Consider the following 17,869-nt stretch of genomic DNA (forward strand, 5'->3'; position numbering starts at 1 on the left):
TGTAACCTCTTACAGGTTATTTTACTAGTATACAAACTCCCTTGTAAATGACAAAGAATGTGTATGATTAAAGCCAAGGCTTATAAGCTAGAGGATTATCTAATTAGCAAGCACAATGGCAGAAGATGAAGGGCTGTTGCACAAGACACTCAGTGTCCTTTCTGCTTCCTTTCATGAAAGGAGTGCGTAACTGCAGCACCTTCAGGACTCAGCTCTGACCTCAAATCAACTAAATGTAATAATAGCCCAACTAGTAAAACTGGAAAGAGAACACGCTGACATTCAAATTACCAATTGAAAATGTTAATATTGCTAAACGATCTGTGATATTGCAACTTTACACTGATAAAACAACTTGTAAATCAGCAAAAAATCTGAACTTTGTAACGTATGCTAAAACCCAACATTACTCATCTATGAGCCATCAGTGACCCCTTTAGTGGTACACACTTCAAGCTTCCAAGTAAAGGGAAGCAAAACAGCTTGTTTGAATAGTAGGTAGACAGGTCCTTATACTTGTAAGCACATTGGGGAGGAAATACTAAATGTCTGTAATTGCTGCATCCATTGTATTTAGTGTGCAACTGCAAACACAAGGAAAGGAACCAGTGTACAGTACTAGTACTGTTTAAATAACACACAAGATTATACATTGCAGCATAATTAATACTACACACATACGTTCTCAGCACATGCTGGTATATAGGTTCTCAAACACACATGCACACTCATTCCCAAGCACACTTCGTGCATCCTCTTGCAAGCAAACACATTCACACCACTCACTCCCACTCACAGTACCTAAAGGCTCTATATAAGGTAGATTGCTATACTGTTTGTCTGCTGTACTGTTTTGACTGCTACCACTTTTTTTTAACTTTTTTTTCCTCTTTCTTTTATATAAAAGCACATGCTAAAAGATCACGTCCACAGTAATCTCGCTGCAACACTCAGAATGATCACACAAAAACCAGGGAATGTTAGTGCACACACAAAATTAAGCTAAAGAAAAAAATCTTTGGAGTTCCAATCACACTGTTAGAGTAACAATCCCGTAGATGTGAAGACTAGTTATAAGCTTTGCAATTGATTAAGTCACACAGTGCAAAGTAAGGTCCATTGACCTATTTGTGTAAAGGAAAGGGCTGGAAGCCACATGGGTAAGTTCAATAGATAGTTTATATATACACACAACCAGAAACACCCAAACCAGATTTGTGCTCTTAGATTGGTCACTCTAATCACGATGCACTTCTGAAGCATCAGCTCTGCAAATTGGGCAGGTACGATTTGCCTGTAAAACCAGAAACAAAAAAGAGTTCACTGTTAACGACAACCACACAGTTCATGTGTATGACATGGAACATCTGCGATGACCACCTTGCTACTTTCAGTGCTCAAGAGTACTCAGTAGTACCAGATGAGGTGTGTCCCTGCACTTTGTTACTTCAGAGCTTTATGTCTGTCAAGTCATAACTACGTTTAAAGAACAAAACAAAATGAGAGGTTTTTTAATCTTAAGAGAGAAAGAAAAGCAGCAAACTGGGCTTTATTTAAGTGACAGTGGTCACTACATTAGTGTAGATAAGCTGTAACTGTAAACTGCAGATAGGTGCAACTAGGAAGGTTCTACTGTGTGTTGCAGTGGGACCCACCAAAATCAGACAAGCCACCCTGCATTGGCAATAAATGCCCTAAACAGATAAATGAAGGTGCCATGTTGTCACAAGCTGTACTGATCTGTGATCACATCTCTTTATGCTCTCCTTATCCAACTATTCTTAAAGACACTCATCATACAGAACTGGTAAAAGCAAAAAGCAAAGCAGTGAAAAACAGAGGGCATTTTAGTAAAAGTAGAAGAAGGAAGATGAAACAACTAAATACGTAATAAAATTCAAAGCACAAGTAACACACAAATCTAAGTTTAGCCCTTCATTAAAGCACTCACTGAAGATACATATCCAGCAACTCTTCTACAGCTCCCTTAAAAATGAAGGACAGATGAAAGGTAACACTCCTTGAGCTACAGGGATTACTTTTGCATTCTTTTCCTCTTTGTAAGTGAAGGTATAATGTCAGTTGAAAAAGGTAACGATAAACAGACACATCAACTGATATCACATTTATGATACAAAATACACTTTGCAAAGGGGAGAGGGTATCTCCCAACTGTCCCAGATTTCACAGTTGCCAAAACCACAACATCAACCACTCTCAGCTCCACATTTTTCAGAAGTATCCAAACTTTTCAATGAAAACAAAACTGACAGCAACAGAAAACATGGCTCACCAGGTCCCAGTACAGAAATCACTGCCACGCATTTCAAGTATGAACTGTAGATGTCAATGAAAGTAGCATGGCATTACTAAAAAACGTTTTCTACTAAAGTAATTAAAATGAATCACCATGTTTTCTATTATTTCTGTTATATCTGAGATATAGTTTATGCTGTAGTTAATAATCTTTTATGTTTTCTATAAAGCATGGATTGGAGAATCATTCATTATTTACTTCTTGCTCCATCTCCAGCAGTTCTGTAGTTACTTGAGGACAACACCATTACTTGGTTGCTACTTTGCATTCTACACATAGTTCAGTTAATACAGTTTCTAAAATAAAAAGGCAAATTACTCAAAATTCAATGAATTAATATGACTCAAGTGGTAAACGCAAGATAGATAATAAGTACATACTAATGTAGCATGAAACATCACTCTTTCACATGACTCGTGTTGTTTTTAGGGTCTTTTTTTGGAGGGGCGTGAGACAACTGTTCTTCGTTGTCTCAAAGCTTGCTTCTAAGACCCTATCTGACAACTGCAAATTATCTAGGTGGGGCTACAAAGCCGGCAACCCTTCGTGTACAGTGTTTACATTTGAAAGCACTTCTCTGGGAGTGCTTTGCTCTGGAGTATTTACTTGTGGAAGATCAGGCCTGTAACCGGATAACTGGTAGGGGAGACTGGGAAATGATACCATTGTATCCCGTGAAGGCAAGATGCAATTCGGCATCTCCCTGCCCCCTCTCATCTGCCGGCAGGGCCCGGAAAACGGGAACAAAGAAGTTCCTGTGGAGATACAAAAGCCAGGAGCTGCCTCTCCAAAAAGAGCTGACTCGCGTACCTTGGACTTAGAAATAAGTTATACCTTTGTTAAGAATTTAGAGAGAAAAAGAAAGGGGAGAAGGAAAAAAGAAGTCAACATATTCAACCAAGCAACCGTGACCCATCGCTACAGGAGTTCACCACCTGAACTACGAACCTTGCTGGACCCACAGCGGTGATTCTCTCTCTCTCTTGCTTTCAACCAAGTCTCCTTGCTTTTTTCCTACCTCTTTTCTATCACCCACCTTCCCTTCCCCATATCCCAAAGCAACTTTTAATTGTAATAAACTGGCTGGGCTAACATTTGACCCGCTGCATCTTCATCTCACCATCGGGTATACATGTACAAATTTGAAAAAGAAACTCTTCTCCCTCCTATACATTGTAGTGAGACAGGGGGAGGGGGGCCTTTCTTAGGTCTGAAGCTCTAAAAGCTAAGATTTTTACCTTTCTTGCATATTTAACAATATGACATTGATTGGATGTTGTGTATCATGCGGGCATGGACATAACTATACTCTCAACATATGAAACACGTAAGAAAATGGACAAAAGAAAAAAATTATAAACCAAAATATCTTGTAGTTACCCTCACCTCCAGTTGGTTGCTGCTTTAAATGTAGATAAGGGCTTTACTTAAAATAGGCTCATGTTATACGGGTCACTTATTGTGGTTTGTAAAGCAAAATAATCTTCATTTTACGCGGCATCTTCTTAGCAGTGTAACTAAACCTATGTGGTATAAGCATACTGATTTAGCACCCTCCATTACAATGCTTTATCCTTGTCTAGCTCATTTTGCATCCCATTTTAGGACACATTAGCCCAATACAAGCCATTTTTGGTGGGTGCAGCTGCACCCCCTACTAAGTCCACACTGCATGCCTTTTACCTCATTCTGCCACCTAGCTGACACTTATGCTAACAACATTTTCCTCTGACAAGTTAGAAAATCCCACACTCAGACCTGCTGGAAAATAAGTGGTTCCTAACCTGGGAGAGCAATCCAGCTTGGGTCAAAGTTGTTTCACCACTACTACAGTACATCTAAGATTATGAAAATAAAGGCTAAAGTAGGTTGTGGGATTTCTTTAATTTCCTGGTTTGAGTTCAATTGCTAGTTGACTACCAACTGGAAGTACTGAATGCAACTTCAGAACTGCCACAGAGTCCCAAAAAAGATGCATTTAACTCAACTCCTGACTCTTGAGACCAATAACGCATAACAAAGGGTGCAAGAACATGACAACCACGGATGATAACTTCCCTGCTGCATTTTCCTAACTCCCAATAATCTGCAGATTAGAGACTTCATGGATCACAAGTATGTCTTCTGCACTGGTAGCCTGGGAAGAGTTTCCTCTTCAAAATCTTTATAACTAATTTAATGTACATAAGCTTACAACATCCTCTGTCTCACAGGCTGTGTGAAGCCCAATGAAGGAATTTCTTTTTCCATAAAATGAACTGAGTACTATCTGAGGTTACTTTGTCAACTGCATAAACTATTTCAGAAGTTTTATGCATTGAAAAGACTTCACAATCTAGTGTGAACACTTCCTGAGCACTGAGAGTAGGGCACAACAAAGAATGCCACTTTAAATATTTACTTAATTTGTAGTTATTGAAGGAAATAGCATACATCTTTATTATTATTATTATTACTATTATTCTATTTATTAAATTTGAAGTTGAAACAACTTGATGTTTATATTCCTCTTGCTTATTCTCACATATGTATGTGGATTCAGATACAAAAGAACAATAACTACAGAAAGTTAGCTGAAAGGATGCTATCAGTATTAACTCCATTTTTCATTCTTTGCACAGAATATTTCAGTGTATGCAAAAGAAAGGCACTTCCTTGCTATTATGAAACCAAAAAGCCAAGAGCTTTTAATTTCTTTTTCCAGCAGATCACATCTGTAAGTCTCTAGAGATTGTTTCCAGCATGCATTTTTTGACATGAACACTGCAGCTTCAAGTGTTGCACAGAGATTACACACAGATTAAACTTATGCTGAAGAAAATAAAATAAAGAAAAAAGGTGCAACAAGATGGGAATCAGTACCTTGCTGGCAATAGGTCTGGTTAATGCAATTTGTAGAGATGTTCTGCATGTCTTCATCTACTTATTTACATCTCCTATTCTTCACACCTTCTCCAAAGTTCCTATATCCTCTGTCACCTTATTAACCTTATTAAGCTTCTAGATCCTTTCATTTCTCCCCAAACTGTTTTGAAAGGTTATATTCAAGGTTATATATAGTCCCGACAGATCCCGGCAGCACTCTCTCGCAAGAGGTTAACGAAAAGTACGAGTGGTGTCCCCCAAGGGTCAGTATTGGGGCCCATCTTGTTTAATATCTTTATTGATGACCTAGATGAGGGGATTGAGTGTACCCTCAGTAAGTTTGCAGATGACACCAAGTTGGGAGGATGTGTCAAACTGCCTGAGGGTAGGGAGGCCCTTCAGAGGGATTTGGATAGGCTGAACAGCTGGGCTGAGCTCAATGCGATGAGGTTCAATAAGACCAAGTGCCGGGTCCTGCACTTTGGCCACAATAACCCCATGCAATGCTATAGGCTTGGGGCAGAATGGCTTGAAGAATGCAGATAGGAAAAGGACCTGGGGGTGTTGATTGATGCTCGGCTTAACATGAGCCAGCAGTGTGCCCAAGTGGCCAAGAAGGCCAACGGCATCCTGGCCTGTATTAGAAATAGTGTAGCCAGCAGGAGCAGGGAGGTGATCATCCCCCTGTACTCAGCTCTGGTACGGCCGCACCTCGAGTACTGTGTTCAGTTTTGGGCCCCTCACTACAAGAAGGACATTGAGGCCCTGGAGCGTGTTCAGAGAAGGGCAACAAAACTGGTGAGGGGTCTGGAGCACAAGTCTTATGAGGAGCGGCTGAGGGAGCTGGGATTGTTTAGTCTGGAGAAGAGGAGGCTCAGAGGAGGCCTTATTGCACTCTACCACTTCCTGAAGGGGGGTTGTGGTGAGGAGGGGGTGGGCCTCTTCTCCCTGATAAATAATGACAGGACGAGAGGGAATGGCCACGAGTTGCGCCAGGGAAGATTTAGATTAGACCTGAGGAAACATTTTTTCTCTGAAAGAGTGGTCAGGCACTGGAATGGCCTGCCTAGGGAGGTGGTTGAGGCACCATCCCTAGCGCTGTTCAAGAAACGTTTAGATGAGGTGCTAAGGGATTTGATTTAGTAGTTCAGTGGGTAGGGATGGTGATAGCAGGATGGTTGGACTAGATGATCTTGTAGGTCCTTTCCAACCTAATGAACCTATGAACTTATGAACCTATATCTTAATTATGTAAAATCATAATTACAGTTTAAGTCTTACTAGTGCATACTGCATTTACATAAACGTGCGTATGTATAAATGCATACGTACACACATTACATATTTGACATGTCTCAAAACCTAACACTGATAGCAAAGCAGAGAGGTAATATTAATATTTACTCTTTGCTATACAGAATATTGAAAAAAAAAACAACCCATGAGTAGAGAAGCTCTAATTTGTACTTCCGATGTTACCATATAATTTCTTTTTTGATTTCAGGTTTCATGAATTCAAAGGCACTGTTTTGTGGAAAATGAACAGATCTGACCGTAAAAATCACTCTCCTTATGCTCCTCCTTCCTTATCCCAAAGATTATAAGGAAACACACCAATTTAATTATTAAAAAACAACATAACTATACAGTGCTCTGAAGACTGCTGGCATTTCTCCTCTAAAGTTAGAGAGAAATGAAATAAGAGGAAATGAAGAACAGTAAAAGAACAAACAAATCCCAAAACAACAACCATCCCACCTAAAAACCCACACAAAATGAATTCCCTCTAAAACTTCTCTCTTTTTTTTTTTTTTTTTTACCTTAAGCCATTTATCGACACACTTGGCATGGAACTCGTGGTTACAGGGTAAGACTCTAAGTAGCTGCCTTGACTCAAAATCACACATGCAGACCACACACCTAAAAAAGACAGCAAAGTTCAAATTTATCTGCTATTTTAGAACACCAAACATATATTCTACACACAACTTTGCTGATACAACGGCAGCATGATAGCTGCAACAGTTACCTGTATTAGTGTTTGAAGATGTGCAGTCTAGCAATTCAAACTGTGAATACTAATTGAATTGTTTTTCATTAACGAAACTTTTTACTGATAATCACTGCTTTTAGTTCCTCTAATGTAGCTGAGGCTGCAATCGTAAGAAATGAAAACACAGCCAGATAAACTACGCAACTTTGAGAGAGATACTTACAGTGTCTGTTCTGACTGGTGGTTGTTTGGATTGAACCTATAGGATGGGAGCTGTTCAATGTCTGCCTTTGTCAGTCCTCGTGGTTTGGCTTCTCCCAGACGTTCTGCCAAATTCAGCAGTGCCTGCAAAACATGGAAATCAGACATTGAAAAACTCATTACTTAAACAAACTTAAACTCTGGTTCTATGAGATGTGGAGGTGCTGTTACATAGCACTACACAACGTGGCAGCACAAATCACCCTTCTATGAGGAAAAGTTCAGAACCATAGCTCTCCCCTATGAAAAAAGCCTCAGCAGGAGGATTTGTCCATTGTACTGTTTCAAACATCTTTCTGAACTATGCAGGATATTTCCTTGAGATTTCAAAATCCAGAATCAAACTTTAAACTATCCCTGTGCTTGCATATACAGCTTGGCGTATATTTTGTTTCTGTAAGATCCTCTTCAATCCACTATAAAATTAATAGTGTAGGTAAACAGAAAAAAAAAAAAAGCTCAACAAAGTTGCTTCCTAAAAATATACTATGAGTCTGGTCCTGTGAGAGAAACACTGGAGTTCAGGGGACAGACTCTGATTCTCACTTCACATCTTGGGCTAGTGGAATTGAGACATGGAGATTTTATAATGAATCTGAAAGGTGAATTAATATCATTGGGGTTTACCTACACTTTTTCCAAATATTATGCTGCTTTTCTATGAGTCAAACATAGCAATGAAGAGTCTCGCACATAACTAGTTTGCACTCTGTTACATATAACTTACACTCCATCTCCATGCCTTTAGTGAAAAAATGCCATTGTGAGCTTGATGGATAAAAAATGCATTGAAAAAAACTAATCAAGAGTTGTAGAAAGCTGCAAACCCTTGCTGATCACAGACATCTCTAATAATTTCAAACTAGGGGCCCAAAGTCTCCAAAACACGATGGTGCTTCTGAACTAGCAGAGAAGTTACTACAGAAATGCTTGCAGTTAAACTAGCAACAGTATGCTGCCACTGCACAGGGCTCTTCAGAGGAGCACACGTGAAAAAATGCAAAAGAAAGCACGGTCTCAAAGCCAGCAAAGGCACACAACTACGTAGGATATTAAGGAAGGTTCTGCATCTGTAGGTGTGAATTGGTGTATCCTCCTGAGAGTAAAGAAGAAAAGGCAGTGAACAGTTTTATAAGTGTTACACTTAATTAATTCTGCAAAATTAACAAATTACTCTGCAGTTATGCAAGTAGTTTTTCTTTTGAATGTGCTTCATTTCTGTTCGATGTTTAAAAACAATTACAGTTCAGAAGAGGAAGAGTAATATGAAGAACACAAAGGCTAAACAACTTAACTTCCAACATCTGGAAGGATGGTTTCTGAAGAAGAGTAGACAAAAAGTAAAGCACTTCAAACATCCAGTACCACGAACAAAAAACAAAAGGATTGTTTCTGGATTTTGCCTTCACAGTTATTACATTTCTTTAAAAGGCAAAAACAAGACTGAAAACAAAATTAATAATTCAATTTTATGTACTGCTTAAGCTAAAACTGTTCTTTAAACATAGCTGTCGTTTTCATACTGACCTCATAGTTTTCTACCTCTCCATCTTCTACATCCAGCTCAAAGCTGAAAGCTCGTCCAACTGCAGGTGGAACTGGGAACATTGATCTGTCATGACAGAAAACAATGTAGAAGGCTCAGCATCTTGCTGAAGAAAGCACAGAAAGCCATGGTGCTGCCAAAGTTGTCTTACTGATCCCTTTCAAAACTACAGGTTCTCAGAACTGATGGAAATTTTATGTTTGAAATCAAGAACTGACGCTTGAAGTGAAAGAATCAAGAGAGAAGTTAGTTCTGACACCTCCTGATCCTGGCAGTCCTGCTTTCTAAACTGCATGCGTATCTTAAGTGATACTTAGCACTGTTACAAAAACAAATCTCTTGATTAGCACATTTTATGGGAAGCTAGTGCTACTGACGAATTCATGCTCTAGATTTAAATGATATTTTATTTTTTAAGTGGACAAAATACACGCGAAGTTTTGGGAACCCTACATTCAGCTAACTCTCCAACACATAAGTTTTGTAAGCCTATAACACACAATGAAGTTAACCAGGACTTGCTTGTGGATCAACTCTCATACCGAAGGGAAGCAAAAACTGACTCTCTCACATACTGTGGTGCTGGTCAAAGCAGAATCTCTTCAGACAGAAGCAAGAGCATGTTTTTCAGTTTTTAAGGTAAACAAGTGTTTTTTTTTAAGGTACACCAGAGTATTACTGGTTAAAACTTACTGCACACGGAAATCACACATTCACAGTACTAAGATAAACACCAGCAGGGTGACTTCAAGTGCTCGTACTGAATGCCTCAGTGTGTTGCGAATGGACAGGCAAGAAGCTATGATATCACAGTCAAAATATAAGATGAAAAGTTAACAGTTTCACTGTAGTAGACTTCCAGTGTTATTTTCATGCTGTATCTGAAACTGTGCAGAGAGTAACCATAGATCTGGTGACAACTTCAGGTGACAAGATTACCTCTTTGTCAACGTTACCTTTGTCACCAAATATTCCTTTTCCTTTTTTTTTTCCAAAACTGTCGTGCTTATTTCAAAAAAAAAAAAAATTTGTTAAGAGTAGGTAAATCTATTTTAATATACCCAAAGTCCCACAGTGCAATACAGATAATAACTCCTAAATGTTACTTGTCCCACATTTTCTATTTCTTTTTGAAAAACAGCAGCTAATCAGAGGGGTAAGAGAAATTCAAATGGTGTAAAACGTTAGCAACCCAACCAATAAAGAGTGAACTATAATAGAACCCTCCTACCTTTCTATTTCAAAACTAAGAACAAAACCAAATTTATTTTGAGTAAAGACTACAGTTTAACTATTAAATCCACCGAAGTATCCAAGAAATAAGTTTTGAACTATGTCAAACATCTTTATGTAGAGTTCAGAAAACAGACACACTGTAGGCACACAGCTATGCTAGACAAAACTGTTTCCCTTGCACAAGTATGTTATCCACAACAGGTTGGAAGTGTTACACAGGTATTTTCTTGCTTTCTGTTGCAGCAGAACTATGCTTGCTTTCTAGCAGAGTTCAACCATAAAAACTGCAGGTCTCTGTTGAGAGGACTGGTTAATTCACATTACTTTGTAATAACCTACACAGAATCAAATGTACTTTGAACTTACAGCACATAAGGTAGTAGGCTAGGATGGTAAGGGTGTGGAGGTACTGGCTGCTGTGATCGGTATCTGCTGCGCCCTGTGAGTCTTCGAGGCATAAATGGTGGGTAAGGCTGCAAGAGAGAAAAAAGTAAGTTTCACCCGAAACCTTTGAACTGGTACTTGTGTCCAGTTCTGGGTTTCCAGGTACAAAAGGGACAAAGGGAGGTACTAAAAGAGTACAGCACAGGGCCACTGAGATAATGGACCGGAGTACTCAACCTCTTCTTCTTTTAGAAGAGGTTGAGAGAGCTGAGACTGTTCAGCCTGGAGAAGAGAGAGTTCAGGGAGGCATTTCATCAATAGGTACAAATACCTGAAGGGAAGGTGCAAAGACAGAGCCAGACTCTTTTTCAGTGCTACCCAGTGCCAGAGCAAGAGGCAGTGAGCACAATCTGGAGCACAGGAGCATATCAATCATAGTATTGTGGAATGGCCTGGGCTGAAAAGGACCTCAAAGATGGTCTAGCTTCAACCCCTGACTGTGGGCAGGGTCACCAACCACTAGACCACGCTGCACGGAGCCTGAATCTGATGTTTTCCCCCACTGCTTCCTAGAGGGACACGAGGTTTCAGATTGGGGTTGGCAGCATTACCTCCTCTGAGGAGATCCCAGAAGATTCCACAGGATAGTCTGCAGGTTTTTCCCCGCAATCTCCTGGCATGACAGCAACCCAAAACCTTTCTCTGTCCCACTGCAACTCAACTCTCTTTACTCATTGACCCAGACTACTTGCTCTGTCCTAGAAAGACTCTTTGCACCTCCTTCCCCCTTTTTAAAGTCCTTTCAATGAGTCCTGCGAGCTCTTGGGTTAGGATCTTTTTCCTTTACAGATAAGTGACACCCATCTGCAGCCATTAGACCAGGTGCCAAGAAACTCACCCCATGATCAAAAAACCCAAAGCACCAGCCTCTCAGCCATTTATTCATTACCTGGGTTTTCCTAGCCTACTGTCTGCCCGAGAAGGGATAGAAGAAAACATCACTTACACTCTCACTCCACTGACCAACCACCCTAAAGTTCTGAAATCTTTGTTGATAGTTTGCAGGCTCTTCTGAGCTACTTCATCACTGCCTGCCTGAACTATCAGTAATGGTTAATAGGCACTACTTCACTGTGCACGTGACAGAGCACTGGAACAGGCTGCCCAGAGAGGTACAGTCTCCTCCTTGGAGATCTTCAAAACCACTGTCATGGTTTTATGACTTTTTGTTATTGGTGTTCCGCATCATAACATCACGTGAAGCACTAGGAGTTAAAGAGTTAATGCTCCAGTTCTGTGAACTGCTGAATTTCTGGGTACCTGGCTCTCAGAAGGGAACTACATACCCCAGGACTCTGCATTCCCGTTTTCCACCCAGAGGGAAAGACAAAAACGCACACAAGTCCTGAGACTTCCTCTTTTTGCTGGTTATCTCAGCAGTGGATGCTGCCTAGCTGCCTCACCTCCAGCTTCACATAAGGCCTTCAGTTTTCGGACACTCTCTCTCTTTATTTATCTACTAACGTCAATTCCAATTATACTGTGTATTGTGCTACTTTGTGTTCTGATATCTTATTTAGTAAATTAGTTCTCCTCCTCACATTGTTGCCATTGTTTTGTTTTTAGTCCCATCTCCCTATCTCCCTTCCTGGGGCGTGGGCCTGTGGGTCCCCTGTCCCATTCATCATGGAACCAGGCTGAATCTGCCTACAAACAGTTGACAGCCACCTGGACACGGTGCTGGACAGACAGCTATAGATGTCCTTGCTTGAGGACAGGGAACTGGACCAGAGGACCTTCAGTGACCCCTTTCAACCTCAATCACTTTGTTATCCTATGATTCAACATTTGGTTTTCTTAATCATGAAACAAACTGAAACCTGAATATCAAAACCCACTTTCAATACAGCATTATTAAAAAAATCCAGCCAGTCTGGACATCAATTATGTCCAAAAAGCCTCAGCCTCTTGTAACAATTTGAAACAAAAATTCCTATCAGTAATGCAATGATACCGTTCCACATGAAAAATGGTAACATGCAGCAGAAATCCTTGCAAGACCTTTTGTGCTCACTTCACAGGTTTGCAGGGCTTTGGGAAGGAGATAAGACCTGAAATACTGACTCTTATGTAAATGCAACAGTCCAGGTTTTAGGCTTGGTGCTATTATGCAGGCCTGTGCACAGGACAAAGAAAAATCTTGAAGAAAAAAAAAATACAAGCTACCAACAATAAACCTCTTTAAAGATCTGTAGCTGTTATCTTCACAAATTCTATCATTGCCGTAAGATTACTACCTGGTGGGGGGCACCTTTACCATGCACTACAGCAGAATCTCTGATCAGATTTAAAAAAGCAGCAGCACACAATTATAGTTAAAATAAAGTTATTCTATCTGCAGAGTTAAGTTTGTACAATTTCTGCATATGGACAATGCTTAAGGAGGCTCTCAAGCCTACAGCTTCAATTTCCAGGGATAAAATAAGGCTTCAGTGTTTTCCATTTGCATGCCAAGTTCTTCACTTCAATATTTTAAGTTCTATTATTTTTTGTAATAAAGAATGAGGACATAAATAGTAGAAGTTGTCCATTTATTCATAACTTGTTTTATTATTGTTGGTTTTTTCCCCAGAAATATTCAAGGTACTAAAAGTGTCTATTTAATTTTTAAAGCTGAAATTGATGAACCATTACTGCATTAATATTTGAAGACCTGAGGCATTTATTTCTTTGGAACAAAGAACAATCAAAATATTTCTAAACATGTATTTATCCTTCCATGTTTGCAAACACAAAATCCCAATACCACTGATAACTAATCTACAGACCCTTAACTTTACAAGAGAAATATACCTAATAGATAGCTGGAGTTCTACGTTAGATTTACTATTATCATGAACATAATGTGGAAAAAATAGGGTCTTTTTCTTGAAAGAGATCTCACAGACAGAGTAAACACTAGCTTTTCAGCTTTGTGAATTCTACAACCCAGAAATAGCACAGTTGCAGTCATTACATTATAATTTTAATATAAATGGAACATTAGTGATAATTTAAAGAACATCAAGCTTTTCTTAAAATCGTTTTAAATCACTGGAACAATTTAAAAAATAGGATTTCCTTATCACAGTGACTGAAAATGTCAAGGGAAGACCATTCACATTAATTATGTTGCATGACTTCAAGGAGACTAATAAAGAAAAGTTAGCTCTACGTTCTATTGTTGCAGACCCTAAAACTTCATTTTCATCTAAAGGCTGAAGCAACAGTGTGCCTTTAAAATTTTCTGACAACATGACACACAGGGCAATTATTAAAAAAAAAAATACTGACTTGCAGTTATTCCTTCAAGCATTACACACATGGGAAAGGCTTTTTCAAAACAAAACTAAACCCAACTGAACAAAGTGCACCACAAAGACACCAGAGACAGTAGAGATACTGGAAGCACAAACTTCAGCACAGATTTTATCTTGCACCAAGTTTAATTATTTTGTGCTCTTGCAGTTGAACTGCCTACAGTGCTATAGAACACTGGCTTAATAACACCCTGAGTGCTTTTGTAATATACTACAGCCTGTAGTATGGAAGTGCTCTATACAACTACCTGCCTGTATATTGCAAATATTTCAGGGAAAAAAAAAAACAAAACACCATACTATTTTTAAAAATTCTTGTTTTTTTCTGACTTGTAGAAACTCAAAGTATGGATGAAAAAATAGCTACAAGATATCTGACAATAGCTTTTCTAAACCAAAATAACTAGCTTCTATAGTAGCAATCTTGGCAATGTAGAAATGTTTTCAAAGTAGCTACTATCACTGTATCTCAAGATAATGTTATCAGAAATCATTTACTGGTATCATCAGCAAAAGCTATAGTTAACCTAAGTAAAATAGGGTTAAAATACTGCAGTATGCAGCTGTGGTCATTAATGGACCACAAATGCAAGAAGTGCAAGTTTTCAACGAAACATACTACATAATTGAATGCAAGACAGCTAACAGCATGACTGAGAACACAGTATGTAAAACAGTACTTACAACACCAAACGACACTTCCTGGTGTAAAGGATCATGAGTTAGGAACTGTAGAGGAGCTGAGGGAGGCAATGCTGGTGGATGAGCTGAGGGAGGATACGTGAAACCTCCTACAGGAAGATGTTCTCCAAGTAGTTCTACCTCATTTTCTATCCTTTGAAATGGCTAAAAAAAACCCAACAACCAACAAACAATATTATATATATATATTTGCTGCAATAATATAGTATTTCCCCACTAAAGAACTGCAATCTCAGATGTATACTCTGAGCTACTGTAATCAATTTTACAGGATAAAAAAAATTACAGGTTAAACAATACTCACATTCACAGAATATGAGTATGAACACAGTATGAACAACTCCAGCATCATTAACATACCAAAAAGCAATGACAACACTACACTTCTGATATTAATTTAATTTTTCCATATAGTCATGCTAAATGACCAGGAATTTATGCCATCTAGCAAATATTAGAATTGCTGTCATTTCCTGTCTGCTGCATTTCACAGAACAAATATTTGCTCTCCTTGCCAGGCTGCTCTCATTTTACAACTATGTGAGAGATAAAAAAAAAAAAAAAAAAAAGCCAAACAACCAAAGACAAGAGCCGGAATGGGTTTAGGCAATCTGAAAAGAGGAGAGTGAACGTGGTGACTCCAGTGGCATTAAACTGTGACTGATACACTAATCAAGCAAGTGCTTTCCTAGAAGGATAGAGTAAGCAGTCCTATGAAGAACAGACAACACATAAGATTCCAGTTCAGTACTGTAATTTAGTCAACTGCAGTACATCTACAATCGTGCAGAGAAGGTCCTGGGTGTCCTGGAGGACAAGTCGACCATGAGGAGGTAGGGCAGACCTTATCACTTTCCAGTTTTCTGAAAGGATGTTGTAGTCCTTTCAGAAAACTGGAGGGGCTGGCCTGCTGTCTCAGGTGATTTACAATAGGATGAAAGGTAACAGCCTTAATTAAGTTGCATCAGGGTAAGTTCAGGTTGTATATCAGGAAAGATTTCTTTACAGAAGAAGCGGTGAGGTATTGGAACAGGCTGCCCAGGGAGGTGATGGAGTCACCATCCTTGGAGGTGTTCATATGGATGTGGCACTAGGGGATGTGGTTCAGTGGGCATGGTGGTGATTGGTTGGTCATTGGATGAAATGATCTTAACTATGTTTTCCAGCCTTAATGATTCTACAATTTGAGGGTGACGTCCCACCCAGAGAGGCTGAGGAGTCTCCTTCTCTGGAGATATTCAATACTCATGTGTATGCTTTTCCATGCAACCTACTCTAGGGAACTCGCATTAACATGGAGTTGGACTGAACGATCTCCAGAGGTTCCAACCAACCTCTGAAATTCTCTAATGTGTCAGGCTCAGCAGTTCCCAAGAAACATTCAGGAGCTATCCCTGTTTCATTAACACATCTTTCTGATGCTAAATTCCTCATTTAAGGAAACTCAACTAAGAAATCTATCTTCTGGCAGCAAAGCAAAATCGTTTCCCCTTTCATGCAGAACAAACTTTTAAATCAATGTACTCTCAAAGCACTAAAATACAGGCTATTTGCCAGAGCTGAAAGTTGGCAGTCAAATCCAGTCAATAATCTAAGTAAGCAACTGAAGCTAAAGCTGAAGTTCATGCATGCTCTGAAAGAATGCCTTATAAAGATTACCACTGGAAACTTTATTTTTCCAACTGTTCTCCAATTATCTAAACAATGCTATTACATCAGCTGGTCATACCTGAGATATGGCAGGGCAGGTCTTCAGAAATCTTGATAGGTAACAATAAAACTGTTTTCTGTTTTTGCATTACTAATATTGGCACCTTCTGGTCACAGGGGCAAACAAATGGATGGGAGATAACCCACATGGGTTAGAGAAATTAGAGCCATATGCCAGAAATGAAAATCTAATTTTGCTCCTCAAATTCAGAACCACATTTTCATATGTTTGCATAGTCCCTATTGCTAAGCCATATCTGCTTGAGTAAAAAATGCCAATAACTTTTGCAAGTGAAAAAGAGAGAAAAGGGAGAGACTACAGGCTCCTGAGTATGTCTGGAAGCTCTAAGGTCATCATGAAAACACTGTCCATTTAAAAATTAACTGAGAAGTAATACAGTGAAAACATATAACGAAAGCAACATTCTATCCCCTTTCCTATCTCTCTGCTACATTTTCACCTGAGACAGCTACTGTTCATATTCCTCTGGATTCTCCGTGGCTTCGTGAAACAGAAGTATCTGAAGAAGGTGGTAAGGATATACATCCTTTTGACAAAAAGTGGGGAGAAACAGCATCGACAATAGCTGACGAAATCCCGAAAGAAGTAGTGAATTTTAATTTTTTTGTCTTCACTCTAAGTTGTTAACGGACTTTCTAAGGAAGCAACAGTGCAGTCCTGTTACTTCTGAATGAGGTATCAGCACCGTTCGCGCCTCCAGCCATACCAATTCTAAGGAGAAAGGGTAAGAAGCATTACTTACCGAACGTGACTGCTGTGCTTGGAAAGGAACAAACTGTCCTGGAGGAGGCAAGTGAGGAGGGTGGTGTGGAGAGAGATGAGGAGGATGCAAAAGGAACGGATCACTAGAAATAAAAGGTGGAAATGCTGCATACGGTACTGGTAGGTGCTGAACTGAGCATGCTTGAAGCATCTGAAAAAAAAAAGAGAACAATGTATTTTTTGTCGCCAGCATGAAGCTCCTACTGAACAACACATGTTTATCATGGAAAGGTATCATTAAAAGAAAACATTTCTCTTGACTCCTTGGAAAAACCTCCAAAACGTACATAAATAGTAATTCAAATACACAATGACTAGCATACCACAGACTCAAACCATAGTGTGGTATCTCCTAGCTACAAAGCAGCTCTCAACTCTTGAAGACAGTGGGAACTGGGATTTTCAAGATGCACTATTAGATGGACTCCTAAGTAAAGAGTGGGTATATGTATCCTACTAACTTCCTCCCACGTTTTACCTTCAAAATGACATACTAAAACAAGTGTTCCAAACCTTTATAGACATAAACGTATGAGGGACTGCCAGCCATCAGACTGTGTCTTAAAATATCTTTCTTAACTCAGTTCTGCACTTTGAGGGTTGTCTTATGCCCTGAAGGTGGCTGAGATATACTTACTGCAGAAATGGCTCTTACTCTCTCATCTTTGAAACTACTTATACAACACAGAAGTGATGAATGCACTGTAGGTGA

At 39.3% G+C, this 17,869-nt stretch overlaps 1 protein-coding gene across 2 annotated transcripts in view; it reads right to left on the reverse strand.

The window, feature by feature from the left end:
• Positions 1-865: 865 nt before the first annotated feature.
• Positions 866-17,869, reverse strand: part of RNF38 (ring finger protein 38) — a 47,417-nt gene continuing 30,413 nt past the window's right edge. For both annotated transcript variants that reach the window (XM_065744271.1, XM_065744270.1), the window contains 7 exons: positions 17,138-17,308; positions 14,646-14,807; positions 10,585-10,691; positions 8,964-9,048; positions 7,399-7,520; positions 7,003-7,102; positions 866-1,294 (listed from right to left, as the gene is read on the reverse strand). In XM_065744271.1, coding sequence (XP_065600343.1) covers positions 1,238-1,294; positions 7,003-7,102; positions 7,399-7,520; positions 8,964-9,048; positions 10,585-10,691; positions 14,646-14,807; positions 17,138-17,308 — 804 coding nt within the window. In that variant the 3' untranslated portion in view covers positions 866-1,237. The remainder of the gene's footprint in view (positions 1,295-7,002; positions 7,103-7,398; positions 7,521-8,963; positions 9,049-10,584; positions 10,692-14,645; positions 14,808-17,137; positions 17,309-17,869) is intronic.

Source organism: Cyrtonyx montezumae, unplaced genomic scaffold, assembly GCF_038088225.1.
Source record: "Cyrtonyx montezumae isolate F1298 unplaced genomic scaffold, pur_monq_1.0 scaffold_30, whole genome shotgun sequence".
NCBI classification, from domain to species: domain Eukaryota; kingdom Metazoa; phylum Chordata; class Aves; order Galliformes; family Odontophoridae; genus Cyrtonyx; species Cyrtonyx montezumae.